Below are 22,383 nucleotides of genomic sequence, written 5' to 3'. Positions count from 1 at the left end.
CTCTGAAGTAAAATCCACTGTCCTTGATGTGCTGATCAGTGAACTTTTTCCCATTTCTCTTTTTAACGGCAAGTGCTAAGAATTTAGTGTTGAAGTGGATTTCAAAATGAGAGAGAATTGCCAGTCTGTCGACAAGGTACGACCAAAGCCAGAATTTGTTTTACCCCCGCCTCAAGTGTCCACAAATTTTGAGTAGGCCTATGTTGCCTAGTACGCCAATTCTCCCCATAACCTCTGATTTGGCCCACAAAGAAGATCTATAGGCCTACCAGGCATATATGCAACATTTGTCCTGAGGCATACATACAGTAATCACACCTTTCATTCTGATATCCAATGATGTCTTAATGATGACTTAGTCATCCACTTTCTTCATTGGTGCTTTATAGTTAAAAACGTTTTGGCCATAGTGAGAAACGAGTGAAAATGGCTGTCTGACAAATTCCTTCTCGTCAGAAGGCCAACATGGAGGGGGGTTGTCAAGAGGCAGCTTTTGTAAATTGAGGACCAGAGCCAAGGTTTGCGAGGTGGAAGAAGAGAGGCAGTCTATTGCCATTGTGATGGATGGGAGTGGGACTGGAGCTGGGTTTGTTTGGGTGTGGGCTGACTGGGGTGAGGAAAGTAGACAGGGCCAGCATGGTTTCAGCCTCCTACCTGGGTCAGAGAACCAGGAGAGCCCAGGCTAGCCTGAGGAGTGGGGAAATATATATTCTTTAGATTTATGCCATACTTGGCCAGAAATGCCTTTTTTTAAAGTAGGCTACTTTGGTTAGGGCAAGTATGTTGACATCCACACTGCCAATAGCACAGTGAGATAGATGTACGAGAGAACCAATTTTTATGTACCTGGTGTGGTGGAGTGTTTGTGCACATTAGCCAAAAATGAATGGGCTGTTTGTCACTGCATCCGTCTGCATATGTTCATCAAGCAGTTCATTTTGGATGTGGGGAATTTGACCTGGAAGTGAAACCTGATTGTAATGGACAAAGTGGACAGTTGAGTCAGCACATGTTACTTTCTCACTTCCCTTCTTGTCTTGTGATTTGGGTCTGCTATTCTTTCATGGCAATGTGTCTAATTCAAAGCCATACTTAAGTGCCCTTTAATTGAACACATATGGACCATGATTTGCTCGCTTGACCGACTGGTATGTGAAAAACGGAACTCCCATCCCTGAAACTTGAATCACAACATAAAACGATGACCATTTCCTTTTCTTGACAATGGGGAGTGAAAATGAAAGAAATCATGACTAAAAGGTAGAGAATGACTTTTAAATTGAAGGTCATTATTAGTCAGCATTGAATTCCCATCGTCTTGGATCAGAAGCTGGGAAGATGAGAAGGGGTTGAAACAATGCCAGCATCCTGTTCACAGGATGGTACGGCTCCTCTCCAGTCCCTATGAGCTTCACTTAGTCAGACAGTGACATTGACTGTTTTCCATTTATTTAACCACTCATGGTATGAATTTTCTCAACTTGCATTTCAGCATATGTAGTATTTGAAAATGTTTGCGCAGTGTATCCATGAAGTAGTGGTATAATATCACTAGGTAACAAGATGGCTGCCCAGGAGATGGAGCTCTGTGAGACACTGTAATTTGAGTTCAGATTTTGTTTCTCCAGGGTGGGGAAACCGTCTCAATAAAGCGCTTCAATGGAGAGGCCTCTATTCACCAAGAGCCCAGGGGCAGCCCATTAGGCTGATCTTACTGAAAAATGCATCTGTTTGGAGAACCAGAGTGCCGGTATTTTCCTGTTTAATATATGCGACTACTAGGGGAAGAGAAACTGTCTGGATCGAAATCTGTGTAATTACAATGAACTCCCAACCTGTATTTCCCCCACAGGAATACAAACATGAGCGAGAGGCCTGTGTGAACTACATATGAAGTGCCTGCCCTCTCCCTATGTGCTGCAGGCTGAGGTATGGGACTGGTGCTGGACCTACAGTACTCAGCAATAGACCCGTTTCTCTAGCACAATACTTAACATGTCATCAGGCCGTGAGATGCATTTGATAATAGGTGTTATGCTGTTTCTGTTTGATCATATTTAGCCTAAGCTGGTTCACTTAAGCTATTCGGTTTGTTAGTTCACTCGTTCACTCACTGACACGCCTTTTCATTACTCAAACACCTCGCATTTTCGTTTGCTCACGCTCTCTCTTCACCTCTTTCTCTCTCTTTTCTTTCTCTCAATTCAAGGGGCTTCATTGGCATGGGAAACGTATGTTAACATTGCCATAGCAAGTAGATAATATACAAAAGTGAAATAAACAATTAAAATGAACAGTAAACATTACACTCACAGAAGTTCCAAAAGAATAGACATTACAAATGTCATACTATGTATATATACAGTGTTGTAACGATGTACAAATGGTAAAAGTAAAATAAATCTCACTCACATTCACCCTAAGACTTCCAAGGTTCAGCAGATGGGTGCCTTTTCACGTCAAAGCTCTATATCGTAAGATCTGATCCCAGACCATATGACATCTACCTTGCAGCCTAGCCAGGACTTTACGTCAGTATTGAACCCACTTTCTTATCATTTTGATCCACATTACCTGTAGGTGAGTAGTGTCCTACACCTACATAAATTGTCTTGCTGATATGATTTTACACTCCAAGTTGAGAAGGCTACACTGCCAATAGAGAAGACAAACTTGCTATTCTTTCGACATTAGGCTAAATCAGGGGAGCAGTCATATCTTAATTGATACGGGCCATGCTCCCAGATTGGCTTGTTTTCGCTGCATTCCTGCTCAGTTGCAGCTTTCTGTTTCCTGTTCACTTTTGCCTTACTTTTAAACCAGTTGGCAGTTTCCACAGACCCTTGTTCTCTTTTCCCTGTTCTGAAATGAGGCTATGTGTGAGATTCATTTGCCACTATAGCACACTCCAAATCATGTCTTAATGATTGATTCATGCTTTATAAAACTCATAACTAGCTCTGCCCAGTTGGTTACAATTATCAAATCTAACTTTATTTGTCACATGCTTCGTTCACAAAAGTGAAATGCTTACATACAGGTCCTTGCCAACAATGCAGAGAAAGAAAAAATAAACATTATAGAAAAACTTGGCCGTATATATATGAATGTGTAGGGGGTACGATGTAATTGAGGTAGATATGTACATATACGTATGGGTAAAGTGACTAGGCAGCTGGATAGATAATAAACAGTTACCAGACACTCATTTAACTCCATCCAAAATAATGTGTTAATTTAAGCAACAAGGCACGGGGGGGGGTAAGATGGCCAATATACCATGGCTAATGGCTGTTCTTAACGCACGACACAACGCGGAGCTGTCAGCCAATCAGCATTCAGGGCTCAAACCACCCAGTTTATAAAAACAGATAGTTACCAACTTCTGCATATATCCTTTTTCATTCAAGGACTGAATTATTTGTTTTCTAAACAACCTTTACTTGGCATACAGTTGGCAGAATAAAGTCTATTTTGTTTTTCCTGTGCAAGAATTAATGCATTTTTGCCTGCGATGGGCGCTCGATAAGTAAATGCATCTAAATATCATTAAAGTCAAGAAGTCTTAATGGATTTACTTTGAGAGCCTTCATTTCCCTTTATCTACGGTTCCATTTTAGGGAGAATGCTTTGTTTTTTTATTCGCTTTTCACTGTCCGCACGCATGAACAGAAGACTGAAGCCCAGGCAGCGCCTAAAATTAGATCCTTATTTAGCATTTGCACAAAGGAGCTGGGCTGTCTTGCATTTTGGAAATAATTTCCTATCTCAAAGGAGCTCAGAGCAGCTGTTGTTGAGGGAACGTGCGGTAATACTGGATTCATTCTCATTTAAGGCGTTACAACACCAGGAAAAGGTGGAGAAGAACAATAATCTAAAAGACCATTTCCTATGCACGTTTGTTCTCAACCTGATATCCATGAGGTAGTGAAGCCAAATAATTACCACTGCTATCTGGGCATTTTAATCATATACAGTATTGCAATGGGCAAATCACTGCAAATGTACATCTGACAGCAGTAAAGAGCGAGTGAGCAGTGCTAAGCCCAAACAACAGTGGCCTTCCCCTCAGTCACCCCAGGGCCCTGGTCACTCAAGACTTTGTCTGGAGTGGAGTGACAGTCAATCTTCTCTTTTCCCTCTGCTGGAGAAGTGTCGCCTCACACGGACCCTGAATCTCTTTACCCCACTTCCTATAAAGTCACAAGCTCTCTGGTCTGGCCTGAGCCAACACAATGCTCTCTCCAGCACCCCGTTCTGTATGCCCACACAGAGTAGGTGAGACATACTTTGCACACATTGAACGGGAAAGATGGCAGCTTGTGAGCGTCCAAAGATTCCAGTCATTTTGAAGTGCTCACATGGAAACAGGAGTTCACTGGGTCCACAAAAATCAAGTTATTTGATATCAAGTCAAGCCCACATTTCATACAGGATATATCCATTACGATGAATCATAAGACTGAAGGTACTGTACAGCAGACAGATTTGGAGCATAATATGCTTTACGGTATCTTCAGTTTTTATGATTCATCGTAATGGATATATCCTGTTTGAAATTTGTGCTTGATTTGAAATAATTGTGGCCTTCCCCTGTATTATGAGAACTGGCTTTAAGTGAAACCTCAAAATGAGGCCAGGGAAACACACAGATTATTCATGTGTGATGACGTTAGAGACTAAGATTATATGGTTTCTATGTGTTTCAGTAGGCTTTGTCAGAGTATGTGTCTTGTGGTGGTGTGTTTGTGCTTGTTCATGATGGGGGGGTTTTAATGAGGCTTGAGGTTTTTCCTCCTCTGCCTTCTACGTTATTCTCAAAGTTATGACGATAATCCTTAATTAACTGATCTGGTGTAAATGAGCTCTAACGAGCCAAAGGGCATAGCTAATAATCAGAGGGACCATCTCATTGCCATGTGACTCCTCTGGGTGGTCAGAGTGTATATCTGATTCAATAGCTTCTCATTCCTTGCAGACTGGATGTGCAGGATAGCCTAGCGGTTAGAGCGTTGGGCCAGTAACCAAAAGGTTGCTGGTTTGAAGCCCCGAGCCGGCATTGTTCTGCCCTTGAGCAAGGCAGTTAACCCCCAACGACAGCTGCTCCCCGGTCTCTGATGACATGGACGTCGATTAAGGCAGACCCCCCCCCCCCACACACCTCTCTGATTCAGAAGGGTTGCATTAAATGCGGAGGACACATTTCGGTTGAATGCATTGTTGTGCAACTGACTAGGTATCCCCCTTTCCCCAAATATCATTCCAACGGGCAACAGCTATGCAGTAAAAAAAATACATTTGTCTAAATTAGACAATATTGTTCTAGGACCACAAAATGGATCCTGGATGCTTGGCTCCTGTACCTCTACATCCTACATAGTCTCTCTGAAAGCTTTCCCCAGCAGTTGTGTGTGTGTGTAATAACCGCAAAACTTTCCGTTGCTTTTATTCATTATGTGTGTGAGATGACGTCTCATCGTCCTCTTGTTCCCCCCCTCAGTCCATCCTGCTGCTGGGAGGCGTGGCTCTAGCCTGCCTGGCCCTGGACCTCCTCTTCCTGCTCTTCTACTCCTTCTGGCTGTGCTGCCGGCGGAAGAAGAGCGAGGAGCAGCCCAACGCCGACTGCTGCTGCACCGCCTGGTGTGTCATCATCGCCACGCTCGTCTGCAGGTGAGTCCCACGTGGAAAGACGTAAGGCTCTGATCACTCAACAGACCATTGGTTCACTACCCAAAATACAGGCCTAGCTGTAATGAGGTGGGCCATCTCTAATTTCAACATGTAAAGCCTGGGACTGCAGACGACAATGCAAGGATTAGCAATGTTAGCCATCACCCCTTAACCTCCTCTGATTAGCCATGTTCACCATCACCCCATAACCACCTCGATTGGCCCTGTAGTGCACAGACATAAGCGTATTTCATGCTTGATGGAGCAGTTTGTGCCTTTTTAATCTCCTCCTTGATACCTTTGTTATCTAACACATTGCCAGCAGTCTTCCTCTGAGATGAGTGAACACCACCCACGGTGTCATACGTGACTGGCTTTAAGACCTCATGCCTAGTCTGCCGGAGGGAATTTATTAGGGGTTTAACGGTACATGTATTCGTACCGAACCATTCGGTACAGGGACCTCGGTTCGGTCCATACTGTGAACCGGAATGAATACATAAAAGATATTTACAGTCCAAAATACAAACACTATTCCTATGTCTCTTGAGTACATTTCAGGCTATTCCGTTTAAACAGCTAGAGCCTTTGCGTACTTTTTTATCAACATTTTAATTTTAATTGGCGCATATCAAACTGTACTTTTGTGAGGTGCAGAAGTTTATTATTTTTGTATGATGGCGAGTGGTGGGGTTGATTAACCAGACTTGGAGGATCTTCATTCATCATTTAAATCTCCAGCTTGGGAACATTTTGGCTTCCCAGTAGATTACAGCGCCGATGGACAGAGAGTTGTGGATAAATGCTTAACAGTATGTCGTTCTGCTCAAGGAGAATAGCCTATGCAGCTGCCAACGCCTCATGTTGACACCCCAGTATGCCGGAACAAGACAGAAACGCTAAGAAATAACAACAACATCGTCTCCCCTCTGCATTCAAGCATTCTTTGGCAGCTGATTCTGACCTGGCCAAAGAAATTACAATAGCGATTGTAGAAAAGAAACAGACTACCAGTCTTCGGTTTATAGCTGCGACCATTGACGGTGGTTGAGAATGGGGGGTTTCAGCCCCTCGTAAACGTGCTCCAGCAACTATCATGGTGCGTTCATAAAAAAGAGGGAAGGGTACATTTTATATATAGGACTGGGGAAAATCCACTTGAATGGCCCTCCAACAGGTAACTTCCCACCTCTCACATAGTTCAAAACGCAGCATCAGAGTGGAAACTTGAGAGGCCCAACATAACAATTCTGTCACAACAGACAATGCCAAGAACATTGTGAATGCTGAACATTGTGAATAGCATTTCATTTCCCCGCTGTACCGAAACCAAACTGAAACGTGACTCCAAAACCGCAATACATACCGAACCGTGGGTTTGGTGAACCGCTACACCCCTAGAATTGATGGATAGTTTACTCTGCTGGAGGCTGTGCTCTAAGGAGAGCAGAACTGTGACCTGTCTCCGAACTCATAATGGACACAGGAGGTATTTGACACACACTGTCAGATGCCGCTTTTATTGTTGTTTACACCTCTCCCCTTCTGAACTGAGGATACAAGAGCAGATCTTCATTTGACGTTGGACTTCACAAACCATGGGTTGCATGCTGTAGTCTGGGGATGACAGACAGGACCCCCACAATTCTTCTAAACTTTGACCTGCAAACTTAATCCCGTTGAGAAATTATTCTGTTTTTGTGTAGGCAAACACTTTCTCTGCAGTGGAAGGGATGTAGTGTTTAAGTTTGTGGTAGATTGTAGCATCTGAAAGCTGCTGGTTTAGTGTCTAACTACTCTGGTGAGATGGTGGTATTTTTAGAACTAATCTTCTGCTTACTTCATTGGAGCTCTCAATTAGAGGGTAGGCTACTTGGGCGCTTGCTGCTTGGTGTTAACCCCTTCCTCGTCTGGTGTTCGCATTTTTTAAACAATCTAGCATCTGCTCAAGCAGAGAATGAGAGGTGCACAGGGTTAAAAGGCTTGACACCACAAATCCTTCTACTCGATACTTTCTGCAGTCCGCCTCAAATTAAATAATCCTCAGTCACTGCTACTTTTTTGTATCTAGGTTATTAGCTTCCCTTTCTTGTTAACAAACTATAGTTTTGGCATGTCGGTTAGGACATCTACTTTGTGTATGGCACAAGTAATTTTTCTAACAATTGTTTACAGACAGAGTGAATTATAAGTGAAATAATCTATCACAATTCCAGTGGGTCAGAAGTTTACATACACTAAGTTGACTGTGCCTTTAAACAGCTTAGAAAATTCCAGAAAATGATGTCATGGCTTTAGACGCTTCTGATAGGCTAATTGACGTCATTTGAGTCAATTGGAGGTGTACCTGTGGATGTATTTCAAGGCCTACCTTCAAGCTCATTGCCTCTGCTTGACATCATGGGAAAATCCAAAGAAATCAGCCAAGACTTCAGAAAACAAATTGTAGACCTCCACAAGTCTGGTTAATCCTTGGGAGCAATTTCCAAATGCCTGAAGGTACCACGTTAATCTGTACAAACAATAGTACGCAAGTCTAAACACCATGGGACCACGCAGCCGTCACACCGCTCAGGAAGGAGACGCATTCTGTCTCCTAGAGATTAATGTACTTTGGTGCGAAAAGTGTGAATCAATCCCAGAACAACAGCAAAGGACCTTGTGAAGATGCTGAGGAAACCGGTACAAAAGTATCTACATCCACAGTAAAACGAGTCCAATATCGACATAAGCTGAAAGGCCGCTCAGCAAGGAAGAAGCCACTGCTCCAAAGCTGCCATTAAAAAAAAAGCCAGACTACGGTTTGCAACTGCACATAGAGACAAAGATCGTCCTTTTTGGAGAAATGTCCTCTGGTCTGATGAAACAGAAATACAACAGTTTGGACATTAATGACCATCGTTATGTTTGGAGGAAAAAGGGGGATGCTTGCAAGCTGAAGAACACCATCCCAACCGTGAAGCAGGGGGTGGCAGCATCATGTTGTGGGGGTGCTTTGCTGCAGGAGGGACTGGTGCACTTCACAAAATAGATGGCATCATGAGGGGGGGAAATTATGTGGATATATTGAAGCAACATCTCAAGACATCAGTCAGGAAGTTAAAGCTTGGTCGCAAATGGGTCTTCCAAATGGACAATGACCACAAGCATACTTCCAAAGTTGTGGCAAAATGGCTTAAGGACAACAAAGTCAAGGTATTGGAGTGGCCTTCACAAAGCCCTGACCCCAAGCCAATAGAACATTTGTGGGCAGAACTGAAAACGCTTGTGGTGCAAGGAGACCTACAAACCTGACTCTGTTACACCAGCTCTGTCAGGAGGAATGGGCCAAAATTCACCCAACTTATTGTGGGAAACTTGTGGAAGGCTACCCAAAACGTTTGACCCAAGTTAAACAATTTAAAGGCAATGCTACCAAATACTAATTGAGTGTATGTAAACTTCTGACCCACTGGGAATGTGATGAAAGAAATAAAAGCTGAAATAAATCATTCTCTCTACTATTATTCTGACATTTCATTTTTTTTTTTAATAAAGTGGTGATCTTAACTGACCTAGCTAGGACAGGGAATTAGGATTAAATGTCAGGAATTGTGAAAAACTGATTTAAATGTGTTGGCTAAGGTGTATGTAAACTCCTGACTTCAACTGTGTGTGTGTGTGTGTGTGTGTGTGTGTGTGTGTGTGTGTGTGTGTGTGTATATATATATATATATATATATATAAACAACATACAAAGCTGCAATAAATCACATTTATTTAGTCTAACTAGGCCTAAAAAGCCAGGCCTTTCTGGGATTCTCAATGAGTTTCTTGTGACTTTCTGGATTGACATATGTGTATTAATTATAGTGGGAGTGGTATTGATTTGTTTAAAGCTGATGAAGTGGTTGTTGTCTGACTGAGAGACGCTATTATGAAGATGAGGACATTGATTCTATTTAGAGAGTAAGTTGATGCCACAGAACACTGAATAAGTGGAGCGAGGAAGTTGGAGAGGCATTGTTGTGCAATGTAATCTTCTGTATGATTATGAACAGTGAAGAGTATTACACAGAAACCATTTTTTTGTGGTCATGTGATGGGTCTCGGCTGTTATTTTTATTTATTTTATTTAACCTTTTATTTAACTAGGTAAGTCAGCTGTTGAACAGCTCTAGGCTGAACCACAACCTGTTTTAATGGCCAGCCATATTTAGGCTTTAGTTTGCATCATTGGTATATGCAAGTTCCTGCGCTGCACTGCAGTCAAAATTGCCGTAGAATCATGGCAGTTTTCAGCGTCTCTGTCTGAAACGTTGGTTCCTTACCAAACACCATGCCAACGTCCCTATTCTCTGGGATAGACGGGATAACCGTGAGGCCTCGTCTCTGCAGGTAGTCCTCCAGCAATGTACTGGAAAGTAATGAAAAAGTTAGCAAAACAAAGGATTTCCCACATTCAAACTGAAATCATGTGACAAATGAGCCCCCACTGTAGTTTCCATGGCAACATTCTCTCAGAAGCCACCTCAGGACACAGAAGAAGACCCAGAGGGGCTGGCTCAGAGCAGGCAGGGGTTTGGCTCAGAGCAGGCAGAGGGATACTCAAGGACTCTGGTGGTTTAGCGTTAGAACCCTTTGAATGACAATAATATTGTGGTGTATTTTCAGGAATTAGGCTACCCCAAGAATTCTGCAAAAGTGTCAATCTTGCGGAGCTAATCACACTAGATGGTCTACTATACTGGACAAAATGTAAACGCAACGTGTAAAGAAATACAAGATCCCAGACATTTTCCATACACACAAAAATATTATTTCTCTCAAATATTGTGCACAAATTTGTGTACATCCCTGTTAGTGAGCATTTCTCCTTTGCCATTTCAAGAAGCTGATTAAACAGCATGATCATTACACAGGTGCACCTTGTGCTGGAGACAATAAAAGGCCACTCTAAAATGTGCAGTTTCGTCACACAACACAATGCCACAGATGTCTCAAGTTTTGAGGGAGCATGCAATTGGCATGCTGACTGCAGGAATGTCCAACGGAGCTGTTGCCAGAGAATTGAATGTTAATTTCTCCTCCTCCAACAAAGTTTTATAGAATTTATCAGTGCCGTGCTGAGGTGTATTTATGTCTGTAATTAAGCCATTTTCTGGGGAAAAACTCATTCTGATTGGCTGAGCATGGCTCCCATGACTGCGCCCCTGCCCAGTCATGTGAAATCTATAGATTATTTATTTATTTCAATTGACCGATTTCCTTCTATGAACTGTAACTCAGTAAAATCTTTGAAATGTTGCATGTTGCGTTTTATATTTTTGTACTGTATACTTCAATGGGATGGCAAAGTATCACGTTGGGGTAAATGCTAAGGGCGATATACCCTTTCACTATCAAAGAGTAGCTCTGTGTCTAGTACAGTGGGAAACCAGACCAAACTGTTCTGTTTCTAAATCCTTCCTTCCAGAGTCCCTCCCAACCAATGATTTACACGGCTGTCTGGAATCACAATCACACAGACAAGCTTTGGAATCCCTGTGTCTCACAAAGGGTCATGTTCTGAGTGTCAGTGACAGATAAGTGAATGAACAGTGCTGCCTGTCAAAATAATGGACCTAGAATTCCTAGAAAAACCTTCCTTTTCGATTATGCAGCCCCTTTGTGAGTGATCTCTTAACTTCTTGGCGCTACAGATCCCTTTAGCGGGATCATTTTCCTAAACAACCGCTGAATTGCAGGGCGCCAAATATATTACTAAAAATATTTATAATCATGCAATCACAATTGAAATATACCAAAACACAGCTTAGCTTGTTGTTAATCCACCTATCGTGTCAGATTTGGAATATATGCTTTACAGCGAAAGCAATCCAAGCTTTTGTGAGTGTATCAATCAATGCTAGAACAGCTAGCCCCAAATTAGCATGGTCACAAAAGTCAGAAAAGCAATAAAATTAATCGCTTACCTTTGATAATCTTCGGATGTTTGCACTCACGAGACTCCCAGTTACACAATAAATGTTATTTTTGTTCGATAAATATTACTTTTATAACAAAAAAACGCCATTTGGGTTGCGCTTTATGTTCAGAAAACCACAGCCTCGTTCCGTTCGACGAAAATTCCAAAAAGTATCCGTAATGTTCGTAGAAACATGTCAAATGTTTTTTATAATCAATCCTCAGGTTGTTTTTAACATACATAATCGATAATATTTCAACCGGACCGTAACCTATTCAATAAAAGAGAGAAAGAAAATGGAGAGCTACCCCTCTCGCACGCAGGAACTAATCAAAGGACACCTGACTAGTTTTGAAAAATCTCGCTCATTTTTTTCCAAATAAAAGCCTGAAACTATGTCTAAAGCCTGGTCACAGCCTGAGGAAGCCATTGGAAAAGGAATCTGGTTGATACCCCTTTAAATGGAAGAAAGATGGGAAATGAAACACAGATTAAAAATTAAAATTAAAATAAAAAATCATTTCCGGTTTAGATTTCCTCAGGTTTTTGCCTGCAAAATCAGTTTTGTTATACTCACAGACAATATTTTGACAGTTTTGGAAACTTTGGATTGTTTTCTATCCTAATCTGTAAATTATATGCATATTCTACTATCTGGACCTGAGAAATAGTCCGTTTACCTTGGGAACATTATTTTAAAAAATAAATAAAAAAATCTGACCCCTAGCGTCAAGAAGTTAAGACAAAGCTATTGGCCAGAATGGCCACTCTGTAGTGTCTGGGGCACAGCCCAGTATTTATGACTGATGAAAGGTTTTTGGTCTTTTCACCTCAGTCTCCCTCCATCCGTCTGTGGATAGGCACTTCCCAGCCTTCTGTTTCAAGGCGCTGTGACCCAGATGGAGGATGGTACCGCTCCCTGAACTGTAATTGCATCTCTGGCTGAATCTGAATGATGGATATCTGTCCTCCCTGAACCCCCAGTGAGTAATGACCATCTGCCCGCTGCCTTAACAGTGAGCTTCTGGAGTCTCTCTGCCCGCCTCTCTGGCACTGGCCCTTCTGTGAGAACGAATCCATCCACATGATGCAAGTCTCTGCAAGCCCAGGCAGCTGAAAATATTTCTTCCCGGCCGTGGGAGTCTTATCGACTCCCATCTATGCTTGTAGGGAGAAGAGATTCATCAAACTCTCTTCGCCCTACCCTCCTTTCACAGGCTATGAGAGGGTCTCTCCCCATTGGGAAGAAGCACAACCCATAATAAGCAGCGGAGGTATCATGAATTGAGCAAGACTGTGCTTTATGTGCTTAATGCTATTGTGTAATTCATGTGGTCTGTGCTAGGGATCGGCCCGGTTAATCAAACGGACGTTAGTATTTGATTATTTGCGAGTGTACATTTTCTGCTGCAAAAATGTGTAGGCCTATTTTAACATTGAATAGGCTTTGTCTGAATTAACTAAAATGATCCATGATGTGACATTACTACATACAAGTAAATACCGTGACATTTGACATTCTTCATTTAATAAAACAACAAACTTTTTAATATAGTTTTTAATATGTGCACCCCATTTAAAAAAAAAAGACACACTGGTAGCCTTCACACATTTCACGCGTGTAAATCGGTAGGCGATGTGAACAAAACCTTTAAAAAGGTCAAAATTCACAAAGCCGCTGGGCCAGACTGATTACCACGACATGTACTCAAAGCATGCGCGGATCAACTGTCAAGTGTCACTGACATTTTGAACCTCTCCCTGACTGAGTCTGTAATACCTACATGTTTCAAGCAAACGACCATAGTCTCTGTGCGCAAGGAAGCAAAGGTAACCTGCCTAAATGACTACCGCCCCATGACACTCACGTCTGTAGCCATGAAATGCTTTGAAAGGCTGGTCATGGCTCACATCAACAACATCCTCCCAGACACCCTAGACCCACTCCAATTTGCCTACCGCCCCAACAGATCCACAGATGACAAAATCTCAATCGCACTCCACACTGCCCTTTCTCACCTGGACAAAAGGAACACTTATGTGAGAATGCTGTTCATTGACTACAGCTCAGAGTTCAACACCATAGTGCCCACGAAGCTCATCACTAAGCTAAAGACTCTGGAACTAAACACCTCCCTCTGCAACTGGATCCTGTACTTCCTAACGGGCCACCCCCAGGTGGTAAGAGTAGGCCACAACACGTCTGCCACACTGATCCTTAACACTGGGGCCCCTCAGGAGTGTGTACTTAGTCCCCTCCTGTATTTCCTGTTCACCCACGACTGCGTGGACAAACACGACTCCAACACCATTAAGTTTGCTTGGTGTCCACATCACCAACGAACTATCATTGTCCAAACATACCAAGACAGTTGTGAAGAGGGCACGACAAAACCTTTTCCCCCTCAGGAGACTGAAAAGATTTGGCATGGGTCCCCAGATCCTCAAATGGTTCTACAGCTGCACCATTGAGAGCATCCTGACCGGTTGCGTCACCGCCTGGTATGGCAACTGCTCGGCATCTGACCGTATGGCACAACAGAGGGTAGTACGAACGGCCCACTACATCACTGGGACCAAGCTTCCTGCCATCCAGGACCTATATAATAGGTGGTGCCCATAAAATTGTCAGAGACTCCAGTCACCCAAGTTATAGAGTGTTTTCTCTGCTACCGCATGGCAAGCGGTACCGGAGCGCCAAGTCTAGTACCAAAAGGCTCTTCAACAGCTTCTACCCCCAAGCCATAAGACTGCTGAACAATTCATAAAATCGCCACCAGACTATTTACATTGACACCCCCCCCCCCCCCCCCCCCCCCCTCTTGTACACTGCCACTCGCTGTTTGTTTGTTACCTATGCATAGTCACTTCGCCCCCACCTACATGTACAGATTACCTCAACTAGCCTGTACCCCTGCACACTGACTCGGTACCGGTGTATACAGCCTTGTTATTCTTATTGTGTTACTTTTTATTTTAGTCTACTTGGTAAATATTATCTGTATTGTTGGTTAAGGGCTTGTAAGTAAGCATTTCACGGTAAAGTCTACACTTGTTGTATTCGGCGCGTGTGACACAGTTTGATTTGGTTTATTGTGAGGCAATCAAAGCGGCACTACAGTCAGAGGCTCCGTACTGTATGTAGCCTAGCAGGTGAGTGGGGACATTTCTAATCATAAAGGAATAGAAATGAGGGAAGTTAGACTGTTTCATCTGAAGCTCGCCGTCACGTATACAGTTACTGTTCCGTTGTAGGGCATTACATAGGAGAAGCGTGAGAGATTACTACTCCAATGACTGTACCTGTTATAGCAGCACGTGTCTCACGTTGGACTGTATCCGTAATCGGTAGATGGTTCTGATGCAAAGGCTGCCGTGTGCATGGCCGAACAGTGCCCAAGAAAGTGTTCAATCAAATAGTTTGATGCCACCACCACCCCTTCAAATGAAAAGCCAACAGCGGGGCGGGACATAACTCTCAAGGTGGGTATACGTTATAAGCTTAGACCTGAGTTCCACTCTGGGCTAGGAGTTGTTGTACTTGTAGACAAGGAAGGGGAGTGCGGTCTCACACACGCTGACCCCTGCCCGTCCCCCTGCTACAGCAGCAAACAGAGTTTTACAAAAGTTTCACAATAAAACACATGTTTTTCGACTATCCGGATATCCGATTAAAAAAAAAAAAAAAACGATATATATATTGTATTATTTGAAAAGTGAAAATATTTCAAATGCCCATCCCTAGTCTGTGTGCATGGAAGCCTTTTTGGAGGGGGAGAAAACAAATCCGGTCTGCCATTAATGATAAACAGTTACCAAAGTAGTGGGTGGTTTTGTAACAGAGAATCTTAACTGTCATGCACTTTGTGTGTTTTAATAATCTGCCAATAAAGATATGGGAGGATGAGGAAACGGCTTCTTCAGCTGTAATTTAGAAAACATGAGCTTTGTGTTGTGGGTTCAGCCCCCAGGCCACCCAAACAAGTAAACAGTTGAGTCTGTTTCCTCTATTTGTTTAGTACTTCTCAGATTATGGCATCATTGTCTACACAGAGGCCCAGCCAGGAGTCTCAAGGCGCTGAAATGGAAGTCGTTCTGCTCATCTAGGGACGGACAGATGGACACACAGACAGCAAACTGTGGACAGTCACTGTCTGTAGCTCATACATAGATGATCAAAGCGGAATTAGGAAAGCAGCCACAAACGCAGAGCAAAATGGCCTCATGGCAAGTGACAGGAGAAGGAAGGACAGACAGACCGACATTAAAAATGGCCGATATCTTCTGCTCATGATCTTTTTCAATGTTTTCCTGTTCACCTGTTGACCACATGGAAAAAGAGGCCTCGGCTCTTCATGGATCCACCCAAATAAATGCAATAAGTCCGTTTTCTGTATTGCACTGCGTTCAAGGACACCTTTTAAGAATCCAACCATCTGCTTTCTGCAGTTTATGTTCAGCATTGTGGAGGTGTGAAAACAGCCTAAAATAAAATCCACTCCGTATCTGCCTGGAAACAAAGCCTATTCTCTCATGTATAGATGAGAGGCCATCATTGTAAATGATCATTTGTTCTTAACTGACTTGCCTAGTTAAATAAAGGTTGGATAAACAAATAAAAAATGTATAATGATACTATGTAAGTAATCCTCTGGGATTTGACTGTTAGGCCAGATACTTGTATATGCATGCAGTCTCAGAGGAGTCATGAGAAGGGGAAGAACAACATGAGAGGAGAGCAAAGAACTCCCACGCGTACTGAAAACTGAGTAATGTCTTACAAATGGAGGACGCCCAAGAGAGAGACCCTTTCAAAAGCTTCCATATCCCCAATAAAGAGTTAATTTATTTGGGAGAGCTTGTGAAATCCAAGCATGAGCTTTTTGCCGACTCAATTGTGGAATCTTCCTGTTTTTGTCACATCCATTTTAACACTGGGCTGAATCCTGTTTTCACGCCCCCTGAGTTGGATCAGTTCAGGGCCATGTTGTTGGATTCAGCTGAAATCACTGCAGAGCGGCTCACACAAGCATGGAGACCTGATGAGCATGTGGGCTGCATGACAATTACTCTCTCCCTGTGTGTCGTCGTGTGTGTGTGTGTGTGTGTGTGTGTGTGTGTGTGTGTGGTGAGCGCATGGGGAAAGTGGGATTAGAGCGATGAGTAAAAATGCCGCATGTGGTATATCAAATGAAGTTTAATGCCACGTGAATGACAGGCAGTGTAAGTTTATGGTCCAACTGTCATGAAACTTGAGAGAATCTCAGCAATTTTCTTTTACTGAAGTCTTGCACAAAGCTCATGATTTGAGGGAGTCCTCGCAGTCACATGCCCATCCTCTGTCACTCTGTTACGTTTTGGCTGCGAAACTTGAGGTTGTCGAGATCAAAGGAGCTGTTGCTGCTTGCATAATTAAAGATGATGGAAATCCCAGGCAAGAGCCTTGGAAGCAGAACTGCCTTTCATGTAAATCCGTTTTTAGGCTTGACATTGAGTGTGCGATAACATCTCTCTGGTTTGTCTTCAGCCTGCTGTAAACACACTGTGCTGGTGGATGACAGGGAGATGGAACTCAGATATGTCATTTCTGGCGTTGTCTTTTTGAACACCTGAACATAAAGCACTTAAGTCATGTTTGTCTGGCTGCTTTGGCAGTCCTGAATCACTGACCCTACAGTGAGAGAAACAACAACACTCTGTTGTTGTGTATTTCATCTCTGGCTGTGTTTCCTGTTCTCAGTTTCCACCACAGTTTACCAGTCCCCAGAGGGAGATGTGCTTTGTTTGCCCTGAACACAGACCCATAGCTCCAGCTCACCTTTCCATCCTTCAGAGTATGAGAGGAAGAGATTGTCCTAGCTAGCAGCAGTTCAGGAAATGGCCAATCCCATCCACTCATTGGACGCAGGGTGAAGAGGAGTGGACTGGCTCCCATTTTAACAGGAGGTGTTTCCCTTGTCAACGTGACATTTGATTTAATCCCCTCTGACATCAGATGCTCCTGTGTAAAGGACTGGGGATGTTATGTCACAGGCATGAAGAGTTAAGCCTATACAGACCTGCTTTAAAAAAAGGAAAGATCTGAGCTTGGTTTTATGGGGGGGGGGTGAACATTTGATATTATGTATCTTACTGGTAGGGTGGCTCGTTGAAGTCTGTTTTTTTCACACGACGTCTAGACAGCGTAGGAGGGCTAGATCAGCTTAGTCTTCACAATATACACTGAGTGTACAAAATATTAAGAACACCTGCACTTTCCATAGGCTGACCAGGTGAAAGCTATGATCCCTTATTGATGTCACTTGTAAAATCCACTTCAATCAGTGTAGACGAAGGGGAGGCGACAGGTTAAAGAAGGATTTTTAAGCCTGGAGACAATTGAGACGTGGATTGTGTAGGTGTGCCATTGAAGGTGAATGGGCAAGACAAAAGATTTAAGTGCGCTTGAACGGGGTATGATACTTGGTTCCGGGCGCACCGGTTTATGTCAAGAACGGTTTGTGTCCAGCCAACTTGACACAACTGTGGGAAGCATTGGAATCAACACAGCATCCCTGTGGAACACTTTCGGCACTTTGTCTATAGATTTTATGCAGGGGATGATTGAATGTCTTTCTCCAGGTTTGTTATGAAGTAGTTTAACTTGTCTTATGTCTATAATGATTGACTCTGCTTCTTTCTCCCCTCCCTGAGGTAATTGTCGTATTGTACAGCTTTAACTTTGCTCAAATGTGGTTGCCATGGCAATTTCATAAGTCATTGATGGTGCGTCAAAATGTAATATCACTGTTGCTGTGGCTGCATCGTAGAATTCAGTTTGACTCTTTGTTCAGAGATATTCTCCTCATCTGTCCTTGAAGATTCTCTACTTCAACTGAGACATTATGTTGAGTAAGCCTAGTTTCTGTTGATGTAGCCTAGTTATTGCTGCAGCCTTAAATGCATGACACTCAAACTTCTCTTTTGAAATGTTCGAAGTTTTGGTTACTACTACTGGAATGGCCTGGTCTTGGCGCCATTGGTGCTGAACAACTAGATGTTTATCAATATCAGCCAGAGGAACCCTTTGTTTGGCCTTACCCCAGACCCACACCCTATACAGATCATCCTGGCAGATTTACTGCCTTGCAGGAATGATCGGAACTCTGCTGCAGGAAACCATGTAACCATAACCTTAGGAAGATGACGTCTCTCTGAGAACCACAACTGAACGTACCTGCTTTGAACATACTGTAGGATAATGGCAGTGAAGCTTTGAAATCCTGCAATACAATGTTAAAAGCCAGTCTGTTTGACCAGAACGTCTCTTTTTATACGCTGCCCTCAGACCTCCTTCCATCTTGCTTGTACAGTCCCTCCAACTGCCTTCTAATGATGTCATCATGATATCGGCCTATTTACTTTAGTTTATAGCTCGGAAGGACTCTCTGTATGGAGCCTGTCCTCCATCTGATGTCACGTGTGTGAACTGTAGATGGACTGTCCTTCAACAAGCTGCTGTACACGTGGAACGCTCCTCCAGTTTGCATGTGTTCAGCTGAGAGTGACCATATGGTCACTAGGCTATTGTTTGGGCTGGCTGTCTGGCTCGGCAGTCTCTCAGTCAGCAGGGTGGCAGTGATTGTGACGCCTATTGAACTGCTCACAATGGGAGGGAGTTGGAGAGAGAATATTTCTTATTTTAATTATGTTAATATTGTAAATCTCCAAAGTAAGTTTTGGCAATATGTACATTTTTACGTGAATTGAGAGAGAGATGCTGTAGTGACCCCTGGTGGTGAGGTATTTGTTTCCCAAAGGGGAAAGAGGTTAAAAGTAGTGACAACTCCTCCTTAGACAAGGCTGATATCATTCTCGTTGTTGATTCAATTGATTACCCCCCACATGTATTGAGCAACAGTCCCACTCTCACCAGGTCTTCAGTTCCTACTGAGTTTCCTGGGTTTCACTGTTGAGCAAAATTCAATCGCATTCTAATCTAAAGGACAACTCAGACTTCTAAAGGCCTACTGGTATCGGTTTTTAATAGGTAGCTAATATTCAGAATGTGTATGTAAATAATTAGATGATACGTGCATCAGAAATTCAGCGTTGGATATTGCCACCTCTAATGCATTTGATTCCACTTGGGAACCACTCTAGCGCAGTGGTTCCCAACCTTTTTTGGTTACTGTACCACCATCTGAATTTTGCTCTGCCTGGAATATCCCTGAAGTACCCCCTCATGTGCATTTTACCAGTAGGCCTATGGTCTCATGAGTCTTCTCAAGTTTCCCTGTGGATAGGCCAATTACCCCCAGGGCTCCTGGTTCTCCTGGTTGGGAACCACTGGTCTAGCACTAGCTGGCAGGCAGTAGGTCTTTGTGATAGCCAGGACGGCTCCCCCTATACTCTCCGGCCTCCATGAATGGGCAAGGGTTGATGTCCTGTGTCAGTGCAGCCTTTGTCAGCTCTATGGTGTGGCTCTGGGCATTGCTGACCCATTCCTCTTGGTTGCTATGGACTCTGTATAGGGAGGCTTTCTGCTGGAGCTCAATGCTGCCTGTTTAGTAGCATCTATCCCTGGCAGGGTTGATGCAGGGTTCACACGCCTACCCCCTACGTCTGTCTGTCTGCCGTGCTGTGCCGACCCCTCTTCCTCCTCCTAACCGCTTCCTCTCCTCCCCTTTGTCTCCCTTCAGCGCCGGCATTGCTGTTGGTTTCTATGGGAACGGCGAGACCTGTGACGGCGTGAACAGGCTGACGTACTCCCTGCGCCACGCCAACCGCACGGTGGCAGGAGTGCAGAAACTGGTAATACTCAGAACTCCCATTTAAACAATGACACCGCAGCAAAATCTCTACTGTCACAGCCATAACATGGGCTGGGCCCCACATTCACAGTTATCATACTGTTGATCACTATAAGGAGCAATGATTCCCCTGCTAACCCCAAATAGATACGATATAATAAACACGATTGATTTTGTCTATCCCCATAAGGAGTGGGTTGTTTGTGACTTTGTCCCTCCCTGTGCCTACTACCTAGGTATCAGACAGCACGGGCTCCCTGAAGCAGACGGTGGATGGCAGTCTGGGGCAGCTGGAGGGCCAGTACGCCAAGCACACAGACTATCTGTCTATCATCCAGAAGCTGCAGGGCCAGCTGGACGAGCTGGTGAGGCAGATGGTGGAGATCCCCTTCTGGGACAACAGCGACATCTCCCTGGAGGAGCTGGCCGTCAACATCGAGCTCTACGACTGGTACAGGTGAGAGATGGACAGACTGGGAGACTCAATTACATGACATCTCAGGACAGACACTTTCTATGGTTCACCAAAACCATTACCAGAACTGAGGCCTGTTTGTTTTAGTACATCGTTTGGCTATTATAGGTGAATGTAGTTGGAGTTTGTTTTCTTGTCATGTTGTACGATACATTGCTTGTATTTCAAGTTGGGGATTAGGGAGTTTTTATTATTAGCTACTTTTGCTGCTGCCTCATTTACATACAGGAGCTCACAGCAACGTGGGTTTAATGGAGCGTAAACAGAACTACATAGCTTCCAATCTGAGAGGAATCCTGCACTAGAGGATTAGCAGCTAACGCGAACAGTACGTCATTCCTCGTAGATTTATGTTTATGCTGGTGTCGTGCTGCATAATTCCACTGCCAGGCCTTTTAGAGAGAGAATCATCTCAGTTTATACTCAGAAAAAGCTAACATGAACCACAACAGACCTCAGATTTTACTGGGAAAACCCTTCAAATGAACCATTTAGTGGGAGGAGACACTGGATGACACCCAAAACACACAACACAGTCCTCCCTCCTGTAACTCGTGTTAACAACCCTGCAGTGTAAGATTGTGAAATGTACTGAGGATATATAAACTGTTGGATAGTTGGTCTCCTGGTGAGACCGTCCAGCCAGACAGACAGTGATGTTCAGTTGGATCTGTATGAATGTGAAAGTAGTCAACAGAGATGACTGCAGTCAACAGCGGAAAGGCCTTTACAGTTAAATCAGTCTGATTCAGCAGCCGACCCTCACTGCTACTTCCTCTTGACATCTCAAACACTTCCTCCCTCAGCATCTCGCAGGGGAAGTGGACTTCAAATCACATCTCCTTTTTGTTTTATGCATGTTTGAAGCAATCCCCATGTTTGTACCCTTTTGTTTTCTTTAGCAGTACCAATGTGATTTGTACAGTGGTCATAGATAACTTCTCCTTGTTCTTTCTGTGCTGCGTTTGTCAGCAGGTGTTGGGGTTTCTTCAGTCAGTTGGTCTATAGTTCTGTTGTGTTGGTCTCGTAACTGTTGTTATTGTTGTTTTCCACCTCAGGTGGCTGGGCTACTTAGGCCTGCTGCTTTTCAACATCCTCATCTGCCTGCTGGTGCTGTTTGGCCTCATTCGCAACTCCAAGGGAACACTTATTGGGTGAGTCCTACCATGTGAGGGAGTGAGCCAAAAAGAACTGTGGTGAGGGGGACCATATTCTGCTAGGCCATATATTTATAGCAATTGTCATGCTATTGAATTATTTAAACAAAATGAATGCCTCCAACGTGTCAGAAGTTTTATCTCAAGTATCACTTTGTTCGCCCGTTGCAAATTACTTTTGACTGTACGCTGAACAACCTTGTCATTGCGATTATGTGAGACGAATTCACGCTTCAAAAAGTGTCAGCCAGTCACAGTCCATTTGGCACGTGCATTAAAACTAATCTCTCATAAAATTCCTCTGTCTCAACTCTTGACAACTATGCAGAAGTATGTTAGATC

At 43.5% G+C, this 22,383-nt stretch overlaps 1 protein-coding gene across 1 annotated transcript in view; it reads left to right on the top strand.

The window, feature by feature from the left end:
• Positions 1–22,383, top strand: part of LOC120036315 (protein tweety homolog 3-like) — a 58,896-nt gene that overhangs the window by 11,997 nt on the left and 24,516 nt on the right. The window contains exons 2-5 of the mRNA XM_038982790.1: positions 5,501–5,670; positions 20,299–20,410; positions 20,646–20,866; positions 21,943–22,038. Coding sequence (XP_038838718.1) covers positions 5,501–5,670; positions 20,299–20,410; positions 20,646–20,866; positions 21,943–22,038 — 599 coding nt within the window. The remainder of the gene's footprint in view (positions 1–5,500; positions 5,671–20,298; positions 20,411–20,645; positions 20,867–21,942; positions 22,039–22,383) is intronic.

Source organism: Salvelinus namaycush, chromosome 3 (assembly GCF_016432855.1).
Source record: "Salvelinus namaycush isolate Seneca chromosome 3, SaNama_1.0, whole genome shotgun sequence".
Taxonomy (NCBI): Eukaryota; Metazoa; Chordata; class Actinopteri; order Salmoniformes; family Salmonidae; genus Salvelinus; species Salvelinus namaycush.
Note: the sequence above shows the minus strand (reverse complement) of the source record. Positions and strands in the feature narration are given on the sequence as shown.